The sequence below is a fragment of the Podarcis cretensis genome, assembly GCF_951804945.1.
Source record: "Podarcis cretensis genome assembly, chromosome: 11".
Classification (NCBI taxonomy): Eukaryota; Metazoa; Chordata; class Lepidosauria; order Squamata; family Lacertidae; genus Podarcis; species Podarcis cretensis.
This window is the reverse complement of record NC_137180.1, coordinates 53,294,488-53,316,503: the sequence shown is the minus strand read 5'-3', so window position 1 is coordinate 53,316,503 and position 22,016 is coordinate 53,294,488. Positions and strand designations below refer to the sequence as shown.

General features: G+C 43.7%; 1 protein-coding gene across 1 annotated transcript; it reads left to right on the top strand.

The window, feature by feature from the left end:
- The first annotated feature begins 18 nt into the window (after positions 1-18).
- Positions 19-21,139, top strand: LOC307226268 (lung adenoma susceptibility protein 2). Its single transcript, XM_079994950.1, has 8 exons — positions 19-157; positions 3,301-3,631; positions 5,378-6,136; positions 7,654-7,804; positions 14,464-14,569; positions 14,874-15,005; positions 17,123-17,193; positions 19,545-21,139. Exons 2-8 carry the CDS (start codon positions 3,346-3,348, stop codon positions 19,603-19,605), a joined length of 1,566 nt encoding a protein of 521 aa, XP_079851076.1. The 5' UTR covers positions 19-157; positions 3,301-3,345; the 3' UTR covers positions 19,606-21,139.
- Positions 21,140-22,016: the final 877 nt, after the last annotated feature.

Here is a 22,016-nt window from a genome sequence, read left to right as displayed (position 1 = left end):
CGCCGGGCAGTCGCATTGGCGTGTGCGGTGGCGCCCGGCCGCAGCGATGGAGCATGCGCAGTGGAGCGCTAACGGCGCCATCTTGGGAAGAGGCGGCATTTTTTTTTCCCGTTTCAAACGTTTTGCGGGCGAGAGGAGGAGGCGCCGACCGAAGCGGGTAAGCGGCTCTCTCCCTCGGGGCGAAGAGGGCGGGGAGTCGCCAGACACGCGTTATTGCCCGGCGGCGGGTTCACACGCGGTGAGGCGACGCGCGACGGTCCGCGGAAACACGCGTGTCGCGGGTTCAGACGTGCGCGCCCGCATCTTGCGCCCCTCGCGCGAGAAGCGTCTGCTTTCGACCCTCTGAGGAGGATTGAGGGAGATTTCGGGGAGATGGATGTGGGTTCCGAATCCGTACTAGGGCTAGGCCAAAATTTAGCCTCTAGAGCCTACCTCACAGGGCTGTTGTGAGGGTGACATTGGGAGGAGGAGAAATACGTGCGCCATCCCGAGCTCCTTGGGAGATAAAAGCATCACGTATATAAATGAAATAAAATAAGTAAAATAAGCAGTTATTGGGGAAAAGTAAAAATGTAACAAATAAAATAGTTGCATGCAATAAGTAAAATAAATTATTATTATTATTATTATTTATTGAATTTATATACCACCCTATACCTGGGGGTCTCAGGGCGGTTCACAGAGTAAAATCGATATAAAACCACAAAATACATAATAAAAATAAAAACAACCCAATGGCCCAATTGGGGAAAAAGAAAAAATGTAATAAATAAAATAGTTATTGGAAAATTCTTATAAGAAGCAGTCAAGCTTCTTGTGACGCATTAAGGAAGACCTGATTCAGTCCAGCCCATGCCTGCTTTTATTTGTGTTTTTACATACAGTTCAAAAAGAATAAGAATAAAAGGAGAAAAATTAAAACCACGGTAATCCAAGGGGACACAACAGAAAACACCTAAGGGCTTCCCTTCCTCTCCTTCTCTGGCGTCTTCTCTTTTCCCTCCCTTCTGCATACAGTGGTACCTTGGTTTACGAACCTAATCCGTTCCGGAAGTCTGTTCTTAAACCAAAGCATTCTTAAACCAAGGCATGCTTTCCCATAGCAGTGGGGGACTCAATTTACAAATGGAACGCACTCAACAGGAAGCAGAACAGGCCGGTTGTATCGGCCTAAAATATTTGAGACCCGTGAAGTTGATGGGCTTTGAAATTTAAATGGGGTGTGTGTGGCATGTGATAAATTATGTGAGGTTCGAGCTGGTCTTTGACCAGTAATAAATTATGATGATGATGATGATGATGAAGATGGTGATGTGAGGTGGGGCCTACCTGCCCCCCCTCAATATTTTATTCAGGCTGACACCCCTGTTATGAAAGATTACTAAAGTCTGCCCCTGTGGTGAAGGGCACCTTTAACCAGACTGCGTTTTGTGGCTGGGGCTTGTCTGCGCCTTCTCTTCCTTCTCCGCCTGTTGCTGCCTCCTCCCTGTGCCAGGCGCTGGTGGTGGGGGGGAGATGTGCCGGTTGCACCCCAGTTTCTGACGGGGGCCAATGCTGCTTGCTCCTCCCTCTGCTTTTCAACACTGCAATATATTGCTACCGTATCACAACATCACTATCACAATGTTGAAAAGTTGGTATCATCTACTTTTAGGGGCTGAGGGGCTTACTCGGTAGGGACAGGGGCACTCCTAGGAATTTATTGGATTTCAAATTCCTGGATTTCGAATCCCATTGAGGGGGGGCAGGGGCGGACTTTGGTAATATGGCAACCACCCTGAGTGAGGACAAAATTTGGTGCCCCCCCCCAATAGAATAAATAGGCATCGTTATCATTATTTTGTGCTCCCTTGGCTCGGGGCGGGTGAGGTGCCCGCACGGCCCCAAATCTGGCGCTGGTGGAGGAAGCACATTTCCACGACGGGCCGAGCTGCCCTTGTGGATCCTGCTGCCTGAGGCAGCTGCCTCCCCTTGCCCTCCGTGGCAAGCCGAGGCTGAGGGGGACGTTCGCTTGCGCAGGCGCCGGGCTCCCGTCCACTTACTCCGGCGCGCCTGCTGCAGCCTTGCTGCCAGCAGCTGTCGGGGAAGCCGGCCGGCCGGGCTCCGGGGCTCGGTGGGGCCCACCGGCAGAGGGCGGCGCTGCGCCTTGCCTGGGCGTGGAAGCCCTGCTGGCACGTTGTTTCCCACGCCGCCCGTCCACGCCGCGCTCCCACCTCCATCTCGGCTTGCTCCCTCCCGTCCTCCGCCTCCGCGCCTCGCCTGCCAGACTTGCATCCCTGCCCGGCGGCGCAGCGGAGGCCGAGCATGGCGCTAGCAGAGGCTGCCGGGGTGCGCGGAGGAGCGTCCGGCCGGGCATCTCCGTTCCGCTTGCTGCTGCTGCTTGCGCTGGGCACCTCCTGGGCGGCACGCCCGCCGGAGCAGCCGCCAGAGACGCGGCAGCCCGCGGGATGAGGCAGGCAGCCTGCGGGGTCGCGCCAGCGGAGGACCTCCGGAGGCGGCCTCTCTGCTCATCACCTCCTTCGTGCCGAAAGGCGAGACGGCGCACAACCAGGCGATGGTGCACTGGACGGGCGAGAACAGCAGCGAGAACGGCGGCTACACGGGCCACATGACGAGGTCTCGCGGGCCGGATTTGGCCCACGGGCCTTGTGTTTGACACCCGTGATCTAGATGCTATACTCCTATTGATGCAGCCCAGAATTGCATTGGCTTTTTTAGCTGCCGCTTCACACTGTTGGCTCATGTCAAGTTTGTGGTCAACCAAGACTCATAGATCCTTTTTCACATGTACTGCTCTCAAGCCAGGTGTCAATGTTTGTTCTCCAACAACAAACATTGAGTTCAGAGTGCCCAGCTTGTAAGAAACCAAAACATGTTTTCAGCGTCTGTTTGTCTCGGGAGACAATGGAGGAGTGTGCCTTTGCAGGTAAGGTCAAGCTTGCAGCATCTGCTGTGTCTGTAACGACCGATACAGGAAAGTCATGATTTGCTGCAGCAGGGGCAGATGAAAGTATCCTGTCCTGCTGCTGCAGATGCACCATGGTTTTCTTCTCTCTGCACTCATTGGTCCTCTGGTCACTGCTGTGGATACACAACCTGGCTGTCTGTCTCCAGGCACTATGATCCTGCAAGGGATTCCCATATGGTGGGATTAATGTTGTCCGCCTTCATGTCACACTTTCAAACAGGCTTTGTAACAGAGAGTCGGTCCGGCAACAGGTCTGGCTTCTGAATCCACGACATTTATTAATTCTCAGCATGGCTGACTCACTGGTTTTCTCACTTGCTGTCATTTTTCAGAAACATGTCTAGCGGTTCCAGGAATCCAATTTGGTGAAATGTGTAATGGCTTGCTTGATTAAAAAAGGCAGCGTCTACTCTCCGGAATCAACTGTTTCTTGTCTTCTGGCAGATTGTAGCCTTAGCAATAGTAGTTGCTCCTTGAAATCCCACAGTTCAATTCAGTACAATGACAGGCTCTATAGGTCTGCATCTCAAGCATTGGAGGCCTATATTGAAGATTTCAATCTCAGCCTTGCGTCGCCAGAAGTAAGACCTGGAAAAATCTGCATTAGACAGAGTACTCACAAAGACCTAAGGTCCTCGGAGGACAGTCTCAAGTGCAAATATGGTATGTGAGTGTTATTTCATTTGTGTAGAATGTGTCAGGCAAAACCTTGGTCCCTGTTAAGGGTCACTGGAGAGTGGCAGCTGATGCACATTTCTTATTGCTTAGCTTACATAATTTTGATCTTATTTGTATTTCCTATCTTGTGATGCTTAGGCGGCTTCCAGTGAGAGATAAGTGGCAAGTTTGTATATAGGGTTAAAGTGAAATATAACACTCCACAAATGAGAGACATTGTAATAACATTAATAACTTCATAACATTGCTTAAGAAAGGGGTCATATTTCTGTTATAGCAGCTACTAGTCATTTCTTTTATACATTCATGTTAGATGATGCGAATAATTTAGCAGATGATGTAACTAGTTAAGACCAACTTAAGTGTTTTGGTTTAAGCAATGGGTGTATTTTTATACTGCTTTTCATACAATTATTGCCTTTTAAAGTGGCTGTCATCAGTAATAAAAGAGAGGGGCTGTCATCATTAGACTTACAAGCTAAAAAGAGAGAGACACTAAAAAGGGGGAGTGGATGGAAAAGGTAGAAGAGGGTGCTCAGTTCTTCAAGAGTAGAACAAAGTGGGCATTTATATCCAGGCCAGGCCAGGTTGATTTTCCCTTGCTGGTGCTCTTGCTTGAATACCAGTTACTTGTTGGTCAGATTGGACTTTCCCCTTGTTTCTGCAATTCAAGAGCTACATGCTTTCAGGCAAGGAGAAGGAAGCAAGCTCTCTGCAGCTGCTCCTTCTGTGGTGATGGATGGGACCAGATTGGTCTCTCGCTTGCCTTGATATTATACCAGGGAGGCAGCGTCCCAGTGCCCCTCAGCCACATCACTGGAGGCAGAAGCCAGTGTTTTCTTGCCTTCTGCTCTACAGTCCCAGGACAGCTATCAGCTGGATTTGCATGATCTTTCAGGTGGGAGAGGAGGAAGTGACAACAGAATTGTAGCCTGAAAGTTTTGGGCATGTGGCTTTTAGTTAATGTTAGTGAAGAACTGATCATACAAACAGTGAACAGTTTTGTTGCACATGAGTAATATGTCTGATTAAGCATTTTCATAGGAAGTGGCTGTTTCTATGAGCAAAGATACCTGCATTTGCTGGCTGCACCCCTCAAAGAAGCAGCCGTTCCAACTTCCGTGAGAATTTTAATGGACATTACGTTACTCTTGCAAGTAGATCACTCTTGTGTGCAGTTATTTGCACTGTGTCTTCTCATAAGCAATTCCCACAGAGTTCATTGAGCAACCTTAATATATTTCTAGTAAAATTGAACCTTTCTAACATCTTTTAGCAGGGACGTGGGTGGTGCTATGGGTTAAACCACAGAGCCTAGGACTTGCCGATCAGAAGGTCGGCGGTTCGAATCCCCGCGATGGGGATGAGCTCCCATTTCTCGGTCCCTGCTCCTGCCAACCTAGCAGTTCCAAAGCACGTCAAAGTGCAAGTAGATAAATAGGTAATGCTCCGGCGGGAAGGTAAACGGCGTTTCTGTGTGTGGCTCTGGTTCACCAGAAGCAGCTTAGTCATGTTGGCCACATGACCTGGAAGCTGTAAGCCGGCTCCCTCGGCCAATAAAGCAAGATGAGGCCGCAACCCCAGAGTCGGCCATGACTGGACCTAATGGTCAGGGGTCCCTTTACTTTACCTAACATCTTTTAAATGAGTTTATGTTGCTGGTTGTTGTTTTTTACAGTTTTTTAATGTGACATCTCTCTCTCTCTCTCTCTCTTACTTCTTGTTTTTCAGCTTTGGAGAAATTTGAGCAGCAAGCCATATTAGGGTCAGTTGTGCCCCATCTGAGGAGAAAGAATGCCTATGATGCAGATATGCTTAGTCTCACTACCGATGATCTTTTAGCATTCCCTGCAGATGGTTCTTTACCTTTTATCCATGCTGCTGCCTTAAGACCTGTGCCTCAAAGTATCAACCAGAACAGGAAGTCGTTGACAGCATCTGCTTCCTGTGCTCATCAGGCTTCATCCTTTGGCAATGAAAAAGTATCGAATTTTCCTGAAAATCCAAGTTCCCCTCCATATCAACACTCTAGCAGAAATGTGTACACACAACACAGATTTCAGAGATATGACTCTGGGCATTCTGTGAAGGACCACCTCATGGAAGAAGACAACTCAGAGTCTGTATTTCATACGAACTATCCAAGGTGGCTTACAAGCCAGAAATCTGACCTAAGTGTTTCAGGGATAAGCAGCATTCCCAGTTTCAAGTATCCAGTCTGGCTGAAGAGTCATAATCTCTTGCCGGAGTCAAGCAAAGAAAGTTTTACCTGGGCACCAGGTGGAGAGGACGGTACCACATTTTTGGAAAATAGCAAGACACTGATGAGGAGTCAAAATGATGTGGAAAGGTCAAACCATCCTGGACGTTCTGGACATAACAATTTGATGGACCAACAACATGAGCATGAAGTTCAGAGAAACTGCCACTATGATATTCCAAGTGCCTATTTCACACCTCAGGGCTTAAAACACAGACATTCAATTACAGGTAACTCACAGGTGCACTTCATTTGGTGGTCAACAGGTTTTTGAAGCATGTGGTGATCATGAATCCAGACTGTTTCTTACATGTTTTCATAGAGAGTAAAACAACTTTCTGCTACCTTATACCCATTGGCCTGATTCAGAAACAATACTGCCCAATCCCTAGCTGTGGTTGGGTGTCAGTAGTGTAAGCTCACCTACTCCTCCCTGACTTCCATTATAATATCTGAGTTAACCATAGTTAGCATATGGTGAAGCTGTGTTTTCACTAACCATAGTTAACACCAAACCACAATTTAAAACCATGATTTTAAGTGGATCTCTAAATGGTGGTTTGGACTTACTGTGGTTAGAAATAATCAGAACTTAAAACAGCAGCAGAGATTATGATAGAAACTAATAAAACCTATGCATTATTTAAAAACTTGGGAAACTGCATGGTTTTAGCTTGTTTTTCATAATGAAATATTCTGTAATAAATTATTTTATTGTTGGGAGTACTTTAAATATTATTTGATCTATAACTTTTATCTGTAAGCTGCCCAGAGTTTGATTTTTATTACAGAAAGCATGATACAGTATAAGTCAGTAAGAGAAACGTTGCAAATTCTGACATGCCATTCTGAAATTGGAGGAACAGCCAGTATTTTCTAATTGGCTGTGGCTAGACTCACTTTGTCAATTAGATGGGTCAGTCTAATTGAAAAAGGCCTCTTAAGTATATTCATAACGCCATTCGGGGTGTTGAGGTCTGTGACATTTTTGTGCCACTGTCAAATGCATACAAAAACAGCGGCCATTCATGACAGCAGTAATTAGCATGGCTGCTGTTGCCAATGATCACTGTTCTTATCTTCTATACATTTGACCTAAGATAAGAACAGTGACCATTCATAACAGCAGTCTCACTAATTACTGATGTTATGAATGGTCACAGTCCTGATCTTGTATACATTTGTCATTTGCATAACTGTCAAAGGCCTACTGGATTCCACTTATTTCATGGCCTTTGGTCCTGCTGTTTACATTTTCTCTCTCTTACCCAGTGTTTGTCTCTGTCTGCCAAATGAGGATAACATTTCACACACGCCTAACCCTGCTTCCTTGTAAGCCCCATTTAAATCAAAATGACTTATTCCTGAAGAGACATAGTTATGAATGGACTGTGCCCTTACTTTAACATAGTATACTACTTTTTATTGTAGCAGATCTTCTCAACACAAAACTGTTATAACTTTAGATACGTATAGTCATACCTTGGTCATACCTTGGTTGATGAATGGAATCCGTTCCGGAAGTCCATTGGACTTCCAAAACATTCGCAAATCAAGGTGTGGCTTCCGATTGGCTGATTGGCCCCCAAAACAATGCCAACAGCCGAAATGGATGTTCAGGTTCCAAAGAACGCTCGCAAACCAGAACACTCACTTCTGGGTTTGCCAACCAAGGTACAACTGTATACACCAGATGTGAATTCAAGGTGACTTGCATTTAATTGCTATTTTCAATAAATGATTTCAGATGAGGGTACTGATCTAATACTTCAGAAGACAAGAGGGACCCAGGAGACTTCTGCTGACGAATTAACGAATGCGCTGAAAAATGATGGCAGCCCTTGTACAGTGGATGTGTTAGAAGCCGAAAGATCATGGGATAATGTTCCTATTGGTTTGTGAGTAAACAAGACATACACATAGCTTTGTTATGAAAACATAGCAGGGATATATCAGTTTAACGTTCAAGAGTATGGTTACTGCACCATCTTAGTTTGTACAGCAGACCTCCAACCGGCCTGAGCATGGGAAGTACATAGGGACAGTTTTCTGCAATGAACTCCCGGTATTTTTCAAAAGACATATAAGTGCTGGATCAGGCTAGTGGCCCATCTAGCCTGGCATCCAGTTTCCCACAGTGACTAAATGCCTACAGGAAGCCCATATTCAGACCAGTGTTAGAAACTCAAATATCTAAGCTGATCGCCAAATGGAACCTTAAATCTGGGTTATGGTAGCCACAATGGAATGTCTAGGTGCCTTTTCAGCTGTGATTTTTTTTTAAAAAAAAGTATTACTAATTTCATTTCTAAACCACTTTTATTTTAAAGGGAAAAAATCTCAAAGCTTTTTGTTGTTGTTTAGTCGTTTAGTCGTGTCCGACTCTTCGTGACCCCATGGACCAGAGCACGCCAGGCACTTCTGTCTTCCACTGCCTCCCGCAGTTTGGTCAGGCTCATGTTTGTAGCTTCGAGAACACTGTCCAACCATCTCGTCCTCTGTCGTCCCCTTCTCCTTGTGCCCTCCATCTTGCCCAACATCAGGGTCTTTTCCAGGGTGTCTTCTCATGAAGTGGCCAAAGTATTGGAGCCTCAGCTTCAGGATCTGTCCTTCCAGTGAGCACTCAGGGCTGATTTCCTTCAGAATGGATACGTTTGATCTTCTTGCAGTCCATGGGACTCTCAAGAGTCTCCTCCAGCACCATAATTCAAAAGCATCAATTCTTCGGTGATCAGCCTTCTTGATAGTCCAGCTCTCACTTCCATACATCACTACTGGGAATACCATGGCTTTAACTATATGGACCTTTGTTGGCAAGGTGATGTCTCTGCTTTTTAAGATGCTGTCTAGGTTTGTCATTTCCTCCCAAGAAGCAGGTGTCTTTTAATTTCGTTACTGCTGTCACCATCTGCAGTGATCATGGAGCCCAAGAAAGTAAAATCTCTCTCTGCCTCCATTTCTTCCCCCTCTGTTTGCCAGGAGCTGATGGGACCAGTAGCCATGATCTTCGTTTTTTTGATGTTGATGTTTTGTGCTCTCCTCTTTCACCCTCATTAAAAGGTTCTTTAGTTCCTCCTCACTTTCTGCCATCAAGGTTGTGTCATCTGCATATCTGAGGTTGTTGATATTTCTTCCGGCGATCTTAATTCCGGCTTGGGATTCATCCAGTCCAGCCTTTCGCATGATGAATTCTGCATATAAGTTAAATAACCAGGGAGACAATATACAGTCTTGCCTTACTCCTTTCCCAATTTTGAACCAATCAGTTGTTCCATATCCAGTTCTAACTGTAGCTTCTTGTCCCACATAGAGATTTCTCAGGAGACAGATGAGGTGATCAGGCACTCCCATTTCTTTAAGAACTTGCCATAGTTTGCTGTGGTCGACACAGTCAAAGGCTTTTGCATAATCAATGAAGCAGAAGTAGATGTCTTTCTGGAACTCTCTAGCTTTCTCCATAATCCAGCGCATGTTTGCAATTTGGTCTCTGGTTCCTCTACCACTTCGAAATCCAGCTTGCACTTCTGGGAGTTCTTGGTCCACATACTGCTTAAGCCTGCCTTGTAGAATTTTAAGCATAACCTTGCTAGCGTGTGAAATGAGTGCAATTGTGTGGTAGTTGGAGCATTCTTTGGCACTGCCCTTCTTTGGGATTGGGATGTAGACAGATCTTCTCCAATCCTCTGGCCACTGCTGAGTTTTCCAAATTTGCTGGCATATTGAGTGTAGCACCTTGACAGCATCATTGTTTAAAATTTTAAATAGTTCAGCTGGAATATCATCACTTCCACTGGCCTTGTTATTAGCAGTGCTTTCTAAGGCCCACTTGACTTCACTCTCCAGGATGTCTAGCTCAAGGTCAGCAACCACACTACCTGGGGTGTACGAGACATCCATTTCTTTCTGGTATAATTCCTCTGTGTATTTTTGCCACCTTTTCTTGATGTCTTCTGCTTCTGTTAGGTCCTTTGCACTTTTGTCTTTTATTATGGTAATCTTTGTACGAAATAAAAAATTCCTTCCAGTAGCACCTTAAAGACCAACTAAGTTAGTTCTATGTATGAGCTTTCGTGTGCATGCACACTTCTTCAGTGTCGACCACAGCAAACTATGGCAAGTTCTGAAGAAGTGTGCATGCACACGAAAGCTCATACATAGAACTAACTTAGTTGGTCTTTAAGGTGCTACTGGAAGGAATTTTTTGTTTTGACTATGGCAGACCAACACGGCTACCTATCTGTAATTTGTACGAAATGTTCCTTTCATATCTCCAATTTTCTTGAACAGATCTCTGGTTTTTCCCATTCTATTGTTTTCCTCTATTTCTTTGCATTGCTCGTTTAAGAAGGCCTTCTTGTCTCTCCTTGCTATTTTTTGGAAATCTGTATTCAATTTCCTGTATCTTTCACTATCTCCCTCGCATTTTGCTTGCCTTCTCTCCCCCGCTATTTGTAAGGCCTCATTGGACAGCCACTTTGCTTTCTTGCCTTTCCTTTTCATTGGGATGGTTTTAGTTGCTGCCTCCTGTATAATGTTACGAGCCTCCATCCATAGTTCTTCAGGCACTCTGTCCAGCAAAGCTAAATCCTTAAACCTGTTCCTCACTTCCACTGTGTGTTCATAAGGGATTTGACTTAGGTTGTATCTTACCGGCCCAGTGGTTTTTCCTACTTTCTTCAGTTTAAGCTTGAATTTTGCTATAAGAAGCTGATGATCTGAGCCACAGTCAGCTCCAGGTCTTGTTTTTGCTGACTGTATAGAGCTTCTCCATCTTTGGCTACAGAGAATATAATCAATCTGATTTCGATGCTGCCCATCTGGTGATGTCCATGTGTAGAGTCGTCTCTTGTGTTGTTGGAAAAGAGTGTTTGTGATGACCAGCTTGTTCTCTTGCCAGAACTCTATTAGCCTTTGCCCTGCTTCATTTTGAATTCCAAGGCCAAACTTGCCAGTTGTTCCTTTTATCTCTTGACTCCCTACTTTAGCATTCCAATCCCCTATAATGAGAAGAACATCCTTCTTTGGTGTCATTTCTATAAGGTGTTGTAAGTCTTCATAGAATTGGTCAATTTCAGTTTCTTCAGCACCAGTGGTTGGTGCATAAACTTGGATTACTGTGATGTTAAAAGGTCTGCCTTGGGTTCGTATCGAGATCATTCTATCATTTTTGAGATTGCATCCCAGTACAGCTTTTGCCACTCTTTTGTTGACTATGAGGGCCACTCCATTTCTTTTACGGAATTCTTGCCCACAGTAGTAGATATGATGGTCATCTGAACTGAATTCGCCCATTCCCGTCCATTTTAGTTCACTGATGCCCAGGATGTCAATATTTATTCTTGCCATCTCATTTTTGACCACATCCAACTTACCAAGGTTCATGGTTCTTACATTCCAGGTTCCTATGCAATATTTTTCTTTACAGCATTGGACTTTCCTTTCACTTCCAGGCATATCCGCAACTGAGCGTCCTTTCGGTTTTGGCCCAGCCACTTCATCAGCTCTGGATCTACTTGTACTTGTCCTCCGCTCTTCCTCAGTAGCTTGTTGGATGCCTTCCGACCTGAGGGGCTCATCTTCCAGCGTCATAACTTTTATATGCCTGTTGCCTTTGTCCATGGAGTTTTCTTGGCAGGGATACTGGAGTGGCTTGCCGGTTCCTCCTCCAGGTGGATCACGTTTGGTCAAAACTCTCCACTATGACCTGTCCATCTTGGGTGGCCCTGCACGGTATAGCTCATAGCTTCTCTGAGTTATTCAGGCCCCTTCGCCACGGCAAGGCAGTGATCCATGAAGGGGCAAAGCTGTTTACAACACATTAAAACATAAAATAATCCAGAATAAAATAAATTCAAGCTTCAAGGAAAATATTCCAGATCATTCTCTTAAGTAACATTTTGCTTTTCTCATATTTATTTACCTATTTAATTTATAGAGCTGCCCCATAGCAGAACTATTCTAGGAAGCCAGTAGGGTGCACTGGTTAGAGTGTTACACTAGGACCTGGGAGAGCAGAGTTCAAATCCCCACTCAGTCATGAAGCTCACTGGATGACCGTGAGCCAGTCAGAGTCTCTTAACCTACCTCACAGGGTCCTTGTAGGGACTAACTGAGAAGGGAGGTGAACCATGTACTCCTTGGAGGAAAAGGTGGGATATAAATGCAATAAATAGTTCTTTTTACCTGCTTAAGCAGGCTGGAGGGCTAGCCAAATGGAGATGTCAGTTGCCAACCTGGCATCCAGAGATCTCCATGTGGTCACAATTGGACCCACGCCAGTCGCAAAATGTGCCTGGAGCCTGGGGGATTTCTAACACTGATTCAGACACTTATTGCCTCAGACACTGGAGATAGTAAAAAGGTGTCATGACTAGTTGCCATTGGTAGACATAACCTTCATGAATTTGTCTGTTGCCATCAGGGTTAGTGGCAGTCTTGATATCCGGTGGCAGCAAATTCCATAAATTAATGATGCAGTGTGTGAAGAAGTAATGCTTCCTTTTGTTCGTCCTCAGTCTCCCATCATTCAGTTTTCTCATATGACCCTGGATCCTAGTACAGTCGTACTTTGGAAGTCGAACGGAATCTGTTCTGGAAGTCCATTCGACTTCCAAAATGTTCGGAAATCAAAGTGCAGCTTCTGATTGGCTGCAGGAAGCTCCTGAAGCCAATCGGAAGCCGCAGAAGCCCCGTCAGGTGTTCGGCTTCTCCAAAAAAGTTTGAAAACCAGAACACTCACTTCTGGGTTTTGATCGTTCGGGAGCTGAAACATACCAAGGTACGACTGTACTAAAGAGAGCTGCTGAGTTATTGCTATGGGAACCTGGCTAATTGCAAGTGGCACTGCTTTCCTTTCTTCCAGCTGGCATGATGCCCGTGATCTGGTTCTGATGGGTTAGGATTATAGTTGGCATGGTCTATATTTTCAATTACTCTTAGCCACGCTTTTGAAAGTGCGAGAAGGACACCAGCCATGTTTCTGGCTTATGCCTCTTGAGAGGGAACTGTGGTCAGGATTTTCAAGGATTGGTTTGAAATAAATGGAGAAAAGGGAAGTTGCACTTGCAGTATGCTTGAGAATTTTCAGAGAGCTGCTTATAAAGGAATAATAATAATAATAATAATAATAATAATACCTTTATTGTCAACCTGTGTACAATGAAATTAAACAAGCTTCCCTCCCCCCCCCCCAAAACACTCAATCTCTTATCAAACAACACACCACCTTGCAAGTCAATTTTGCTGTGTTATTTTTCGTTCAGGAGCCTAACAGCCCATAGATAGAAGCTATTTTTAGCCTGTTGGTATGGCTGATTATACTTCTATATCTCCTGTCTGAGGGTAGAAGATTAAAGAGGTGATGGCCGGGGTGTGAGTCATCCCTGAGAAATTTTCTCACTCCCCTAAGGCAGTGATCCCTTGCGATGTCATCTAGTGGACTCAAGGGACAGCCCATGATATCATGTGCTGTATTCACCACCCTCTGTAGAGACTTTCTGTCCATGGCTGTCAGGCCAGCATACCACACTGTGATACAATATGAGAGGACACTTTCTATTGTGGACTGGTAAAAGGTGTTCATCAGCTGTTGTTTATCATTATTCTTTCGCAAGACCCTGAGGAAATGGAGTCTTTGTTGGGCCTTTCTGAGCACCTAAGTTATGTTGATTTTCCAAGTGAGCTCCTCACTAAGGTAAACTCCCCGGAATTTAAAGGAGGAGACTCTCTCCACACAGCCCCCCCCCCCAATATACAACGGGGCAGGTTCCCCTCTCTTCCTCTGGAAGTCCAACACCATCTCTTTTGTCTTTTTAATTGTATATCTTGCTTGTTTTATGTTGCTATGGCCATTGGCTAATGCAAATAAAGTTTATCTTTCTATCACTTTTGTCTTACTAATATTTGGGTTCAAGTTATTCTCTAAGCACCATGTAGATACTTATTGAACCTCCCCCCTGTACACTCTTTCATCTCTGCCTGCAATTATGCCCATTATAGTAGTATCATCTGCAAACTTGATAATTACTGTGGATGGATCAGATGATATGCAGTCATATGTGTACAATGAGTACAGGTAGGGACTTAGCACACATCCCTGTGGGGTGCCAGTGCTAAGCTTCAGGGAGGTAGGTGTAACAGTCCCAATCCTCACTGTTTGAGTCCAATCCCTTAAAAAGTCTTTAATCCAGTCACAGATGGTAGAAGAAAGGTCCAGATCCTTCAGCTTTTTAATAAGAATGTCAGGGAGGATGGTATTAAAAGCCGAGCTTTAATCAATAAACAACATCTATGCTATGGAAAAGCTGTTTTGTTAAGTGTATTTTTTTAAAAAAATCAGCCATTTAACTCTGCTTACAGAAACAGAAACATCACCAAATCATAACACCCACAGAATATTAATACTCATTGATACCAATGTTGTTATACTATCTGATTTTCAGGACTGTTTTTGACTGAAAAAGTCTCCCACTGGTTTGTATACAGCTATGCTAAAATATTTTTTGAGAATGAAAAACTATTTCAGACAAGACATTAAGCTCCAGATATCTGTCTACAGGAAAACTCCAGTACCTGTGTGTTGTGAGGAGGAGACCTTTCCGCAAAACCCCAAAGCAGGCATTGTTAATGAATTTTTGGAAGATTGCTTAAAGAACGTTGGGCAGGTAGGTTAAAAGTGAAGCTTGAGTGAAGAGCATTATTGGCATTCATCTGTCTCGAGAGACAATGGAGTGTGCCGTCCAGGGGTCCTTTACCTTTAACATATAACATATAGTACTAAAATGGAAAAACAGCCCTCCCAAGCACATTCCTACAGAAACTTATGAAATCCTTTTAATATAGATCTGGAGCTAAGGTGGAAAATTGCCACTTAAATCACAATCCTGAACTTCACAGGGGAGGATAACTTTTTCAGCTGCTATATTGAGTTCAATGTCCTTTGATTACAATATATTTCTTTATTTCCAGGAGGACACATTCTCTGGAGGGAATCATCATGGTCCCGTGGAAGCTTTGAAGCTAATGCTGTTTAATCTTCAAGCAGTTCAGCACAGCTTTAACCAGAACAAAACTGCTGGACAAAAAGAGGAATTGAAGAAAGTAAATTCTTCCATTTTGAATGAGACTCCCCTTTGATGTTTAATTATTTTCTATATTTTTACCCCCTCTCTTGAAAAGACTGGCTGAAAAATTGAGGCATAACTATCTAAGTTCAAAATGACCTGGAAATAAAACCACATGCAGAAATGTTTAGCGTACAAAGCCTCTTAGGTGACTGCTGATCCTGTTTTGATGGAGATGGAGAACAGTAGGGCAAAACTTGATCTGCTAAATGACTGAGAAGGATTGTAAAGCACTTGGCATGCAAAAAATGCTATATACAGTGCCATTGCATGTGAGCTTTATTTTATTTTTATTTTTTAAAAGCATACACAAAAACCTACCATTGTGCCTGTAAACATGAACCTGGGGAGTTTAAACAGTGGCCCTTGATGCTACTTGCCTGAGCCAAGCAGTTAGATAATAGAAATATTGCTATAAGTATTTGTATAAGTGCTCATCATCCTTCACATACACTATTTCATTTATTCTTGGCAACAACTGTTTAAGTAGGCTGGTATTATCATTATCTTCAGTGGCACTTTACGAAATATAAGAATCCAAGTATCTGCCCTGAAGCGTATACAGTCTAAAATATGATTCAGAGAAAGGTGCGGAAAGTGTAGCAGGGATAAAATGGGACAAAAAAACCATGTTGCTTCAGTTGCTTAATCCTAGACTTTATGGAGCACGGAGATTGTATAAAAGCAGAAAAGTTTGGATTTAATGAGAAATTTGAAGTAAGAGGGGGTTTGTTATTATGGGTGAGCACTAAGGCACCAAGTAAGTTCATGGCCAAAATAAGTTTTTTTTTTTGGGGGGGGGGGACAAGGGGGGCAGGCCACAAGCTGGAGTTTGAAAGCAGCAATTTCTTATCTGAAGATTGCCCAGTACATTTTGATGAGAGAAGGTCTTCCTGTGTCTTTTAATTGGAGCACCTGTTAAAATAACTCACTCAAAATTAATTGCTGCTTCCAAACACCAGCACCAGCTTACTTCTCAAAATCCAGCTTTTGGCACAACTCCCGTTCCTTCTGTAACTGTTAATATTTGCTGCTGAATTGTTTCTGTTACGGCTTTACAATTAAAAAGGATGTGCTATTTTGCACAATGGCTTATATACAGGTTGTTTGCCGCCTCGAGCCACAAATTGTAGGAAAGGCAGGATTAAAGAACCTTGAATGAATACATAAGCCCAAGTACATGTAACTAGCTTGAAGCTGTTCCCCTCCTTTCTGTTTTCATTGTTTGTGCTGCTGCTGCTGCCAAGGTGTGATTTGAGCCAGGGGACTTCCTGGCTCACAGTGTTAGCAACTACATTTCACCAACACTGCAGCATGTTTTAAGTAAAAAGATAGGAAAAGCCCTGTTGGTTCAGGCCCGTGGTCCATCCAGTTAGACATCCTGCTCTCACAGTGGCCAACCAGAAGCCTATGGGAAGCCCAAAACAACGGCAAGGCTGATACTGTATTTTTCTTTTAAAACGTATACCTAATTTTTATGTGCTGTGCCAGTGATGGCATATACTAGCGGGCCCCTCATTCTGAATACATTACATTCCCAGAAAATAGTTCGCTAGGCACGTGTTTGCATAACAAGCTAATGCTTTCCATTAATTCCTATGGGAGCATTTCTAATCCGTGGTATCTCTGATTTCCCTCCCTCCCTGATTTCTGCCTGAAACTTCTGCAGCCAATCGGCAAAAGCCAAACAAAGGGAAAACTGATATGTCTTATCTCACCTGTTTCCTGATTTGTCTGATTTCTCTTCCTCCGTCCATGGTTTCTGCCTAAAATGGCTGCCACTGACCAGCAAAACACAAGAAAGGAAGTGGACAAACTCTGGCTGTTTGAAGTTATCTGAATCAGCCATTTGTTTAGTGACGTTTGGGTATAATTATTTGCTTTTGGATAACGAACATTCCGATGGAGGGACCTGTGTTCAGTATATTGCTTGGGATTCTGCTTATATTCTGATAAAACAGTTGTGCTTATTTGCTTATTCATAAGGAAATTTTAAACTTTTTCTCTGTACCTCCCAAGAGAGAAAGAAAGGATGTTCAGAAAGAAATGTGCCCTTGAGCAATGCTGCTAAAGCAAACCTTGCTTCTTTTTCAGACTTTTTTAGATGAAGATGTGGAATTTAAACTGCATGATCATGATATCATCCCTGTAAAATCACTTCAGAGGTAAGCAGGCTAAGATCCCCAGACCTAAGTCTTGGCCCCAAACCCAATTACACAAATTAGTTCCAAATTAATACAATTTTGTTAAGAGGGCTCCCATGCATCATTCTTGATGAATCCTTATGATCTAATATTGCTGCATGTCATATTCTTATTTATTTCTATTACGTTCCATTTTTCAAAATTATCACATAATTAACAGCTTAATGATTTCTATTCGTGTTACTATATTATTCAACTTCCAAAATAAGAGCTTCAAGTGAGGAACCATAGCTTTTTCTTTTTCATCCTGCATGTGCCACATCCAAAAATCAGTTGTTAGTTTCTTGGCCTTATATGCCTTGCTGATGTTTTCCATTTTCCTGTGGCATCTGGGGCTTTCTCCTTACTCCCACTGCTTTTGTATTCCAGCCTGGTTGGGGCGGAGCTGCAACTTCAAGGTTAAACAGGCTCAGCTCCTTCCCATAATACTCAAGCAGTTCCAAATCAACCACAGCAGATCCCTTCCTTCCACTGGAAACTAATCAACAAGTTCTAGACATTCCCCATATCTTCCTCCTACTGGGAAGGGAGCGGAAAGGCGGTGCCATTCCTATTCCAACATCCCAAAAGCCCTCACTGCTTTCCTTTCACTGCTACTATACCATTTTTCTTTTTTCTTTCTTTTTTAAAGGTTATATCTCAACATCTCTATGATTTCTTTCAGTCTTTTTTTGGGGGGGGGGGAGGGGGTAGGCTCTACCTCCCAGTGACACCCTTCCAAACAAAGCAACCAGGCTCTCCCCCTCTTTACTCCTTTCAAGTCGCACTCAGCTTTACATCTTCTTTTAAATCTCAGTGTGACATCGTACATCGAGCCATCCTCACATGTAAAATTTGATATTAGGAGAGGGTTGCCAAATCATAAGTGTAAAAACTTCCATAAAATATCAGAGAGCCCCTCTCTCCTGCATCCACCTCCAGCACACGATAGAATTTTCTCCTGATTTCACACCTCAGTTGCATGCAGCTGATTGTTTCTCAGTTATTATGTCCATTTCTTCCGATGCGCACCTTAATGCCATTTAAAACCCAGTTATAAGAAGAACCTCTGCATCTAATGGTGATTTGGGGGTGGGGTTCACATCAGGCTGTAAGTGCATAGTACCCATCACCTCCACCTGTCTCAATGATGATCTGTGCGGGGGCAATTGAGGTGATGACTGGTTGCCAATACCTCCTGTACCCCAAGAAGCTTATAGGGGATTGTTTAACCCTTCCACCCCCATTTTTCAGCCTATGCCTCTCTCCGATGTTGAGAGAGCCATCGCCATGGGGTGGGACAGGAACTGGAAGCCTGTTTGCATGGTTTTTTCTTCCCCACCTGCACCATCTTCATGAGGAAGGAAAATAAAGGAAAACTGGGTTTCTTCAGGCTTGAGCCTTTGTCACAGCTCTTACGAGCTGCAACAGGGCTGCCTGCTTAGAGAATTTTAAAGTTGTGAGCTGGGACTTTTTCTTACATCCATCCATCGGCTTCCTTATTTTCTGGATCATGCTGTGCACTAACTATTTATTTCTGAGCCATATTGTTAAATCTGGGTTGGGTATGGTATAATGTAACAGGTTGAAAGCAAGCTTATCTGAAAGTGTAGCCCACTCATATAGCCTTAACTTACTCCATTGCGGAGTAAAAGAAATGCATTGAAGTTTGGGGGCTTCAAATTAGGTCTATCATGGCCTTCTTATAGGTTTTCTGGAGGCATCTGGCCACCGCCAAAATCAGGATGCTTTGGTAGACGGATCTTTTGGGCTGATATAGCAGGGATCCTATGCATTAAAAGAGAGCCAGCAGATCACTAAAGCCTTGGTTCAACACATTGTTAATGGGCTGATCTGATGTGCTCTGAGAAACCAAAGGAAGAACAGCCTCGGTCCTGTATGCCTGAAGGAGCGTCTCCACCCCCATCATTCAGCCCGGACACTGAGAGCCAGCGCCGAGGGCCTTCTGGTGGTTCCCTCAGTGCGAGAAGTGAGGTTACAGGGAACCAGACAGAGGGCCTTCTCAGTAGTGGCGCCCACCCTGTGGAACGCCCTCCCTTCAGATGTGAAGGAAATAAGCAGCTATCTTATCTTTAAAAGACATCTGAAGGAAGCCCTGTTTAGGGAAGTTTTTAATATTTAATGCTGTATTGTTTTAACACTCGATTGGGAGCCGCCCATAGTGGCTGGGGAAACTCAGCCAGATGGGTGGGGTATAAATAAATTATTGTTGTTGTTATTATTATTATTATTATTATTATTATTATTATTATTATATAACACTACCATGCACAGAGATTGATGCTCATTTATCTGTTTTGCTTTGTCTATAGGGCTTTACATCATTTATCTCGACTTAAAGGTCTGGTTGATGATACAAGTGGCGAAGAATAACCAAAAAACAGTTATCAAGACATGAAGCATACATTGTCATAAATCTGTGAACTGGGGGGAATTCCTAGGGCAGTCTCTTAATCAAGACCTGGACATTCGTGGGATAAATACTTATCAGACTAGAGCGTGTGCTCTACTTCAGCTGAACTGTGGTTTGGTGGATGTTCTCTATTGAAAATTTTTTGACTTTTCAAAAACTTGCACAAGCACATTGAATGGGCTGGTGGCACTGAGTTGAATTTGGGGCTCCCTCTTCTTCTCCACTCCCACAGGCAACTGGCTTCATCCATGCTTTACGCCATACCAAGCCTTTGCAAGCCCCCTGCGTTCCGTGCAGCATGAGTTGCTTGGGGGAAGCCAGCTCTAAAACCTTGCTTGAATTCTCAGGTTTCACTGTTCTCCAGCACAACAGAGACAAGGTCCAAAGGATTAAGTGTCACCCACAGGCTATCAAAGCTAACATTGGGAACGCAGGAAATCAAGATCATCAAACGAGAACGTCGCAACAGCCTTATTGCAGAAATTGCTTTTTGTTTGTCGATTCACTCTGTTTACACAGGTGGGAGGGTGATCTTCAGAATACAAGCTGCTTTCCTTTCATTTCTAATCATGCTTGGCATCATAAGATTAAATTTCAGCATAGTAAAAAAATATACCGGAGGTTTCTAGGATGGCACATTCTGGGAAACCATAATAGTCAAGCTGTGATGTCTCCCGCTTTCTGTCTGGAAGTGCTATGCTATAGGCTTGGGGAACTATGGTGAAATCCAGGAGTTTTCATAGAAATGTGTATTATAGCTCTTGTTCTTGAGAATGAGGGCAGTTAAAAATGTAAGTTCTCACAAAGTATAGCCATATGAAGCGACTCAAATACCTTTAAAAGTGCCTTTTCCCACATAGGTTGGAATATCATTTGTTGCTCCAAGACTGTTGGAATAAATTTTTTTAAATATATAAAGATTGATGCTGCTGGTGCCAGACACTTGGCTATATTTTCAGCTAATGTTACCATCCCTAATCCTTAGTCTTGAATAAACAATGTTCAGCCTCTCTTTCAGTGCAACCCTAAGCATGCCTGTTCTGCTGTCTAACTGAGGGTCTACCATCGTGAACTTGGTCTGTTGGGCTTGTGGAGTTTTGCCTGTGCTGAAATTTTGATTCCTAAATTTCTAGCTCTTGGTCTCATGAATAAAGGACATTCTTCATCTAACATTTGAGATACTTGGGTGATGGATACTGTGGGTTGCAGGTTGTGTTTGGGGCTGCAGCCAAGAGGTGAAGAGGGAGCAAAAAACGTGTGTGCTGTTTTTGGAAACCAGTTTGAGTTGCCTGTTTATAAAGCAAAACAAAAAAAACCCTGCTCTTTGATATTCTGAAGTAGTATATGAATCGTCCTTAAGTTGGATGAGACACCTGAGCATCAGCTGAACAATATTTTGTGTGCTTTTCAAATCTGTGGTGGGCGGGCTTTGAGAAAACAAGACACATGGATAAGATGTTCAACATGCTAAATAAAAGTTTTGCTTATCCACCACCAGGCTTGGCTTAGAAGCCTTCCTGGTATGTTGCATTAATGGATCCTTTCTCTGATCCAATAGAGCACTAGGCAAGGGGAGAAGGTTTTTCCACAAAATCTGCAGGGAATATAATTAACATGCAGCGAGTTCCTTTTGTCTTAATTTCCATAGCCAGCATATTGATTATATAATTTATATATCCAAATATTTTTACCTTGGCCTTCAGCCAGAAAGGTTCGTATAGTGATTTACATAAATTCAGCAAACCCCAGACAGTTGCTGTCTCCAGGTTTGCAATCTAAAATCCATGATACAAAAGGAAAACGGGATGAGGAGGGCAGAGAAAAACTGGCACCAGTTCTTAAAGTTACTTAAAAGTTCTTACAGTGACTAACGGGAATGGAAACTGTTCAGGGTGAGGAGTAGCTGAATGGAGTTCGCCTCTCAGCAGAACTGATAGTGTGGGCTTCATTCCTATCCCTCCCTCTTCAGCAGCCTGATGGAATGGCTGTTGGCAGCAGAGGGAGCTGGGACCCAGCTGGAGCTAGTTTCTCAGGATAGTCAGTGGAGTGCCCCTGCTTCACCTCCCCCTCTGCAATGAATTTGGAATGCAGGCTGTGTCTAAGCAGAAATATTGTTAGTGCTATTCAAATTCTGAATTATCAGGAATTCACGGCAGCAGACATCTTCTTTGTTTTATTTGTGGAAATCCTTGTTCCAAATTAACTAAACTAACTCATAAAGCAATGATCCAGTCCACAGGCAGCATAGTGTGAGGTTTCCATGTGTCAACAGAAATCTTCTGTCTGGGTTCCTGTCCGCAGCATTCCCTACTGTATTTAAAGGCCATTAGTGTCTAGGGACATTTTTCTGCAGGGTTCCCCCCATCCGGCG

What these genes read in the sequence shown, in the direction of transcription:
- LOC307226268 (XM_079994950.1), top strand. Translation starts at nt 3,346, where the DNA reads ATGGCTTGCTTGATTAAAAAAGGCAGCGTCTACTCTCCGGAATCAACT. An exon ending in CAGTCTCAAGTGCAAATATG is followed by an intron (nt 3,632 to 5,377) that starts GTATGTGAGTGT and finishes CTTGTTTTTCAG; the next exon opens with CTTTGGAGAAATTTGAGCAG. An exon ending in ACACAGACATTCAATTACAG is followed by an intron (nt 6,137 to 7,653) that starts GTAACTCACAGG and finishes AAATGATTTCAG; the next exon opens with ATGAGGGTACTGATCTAATA.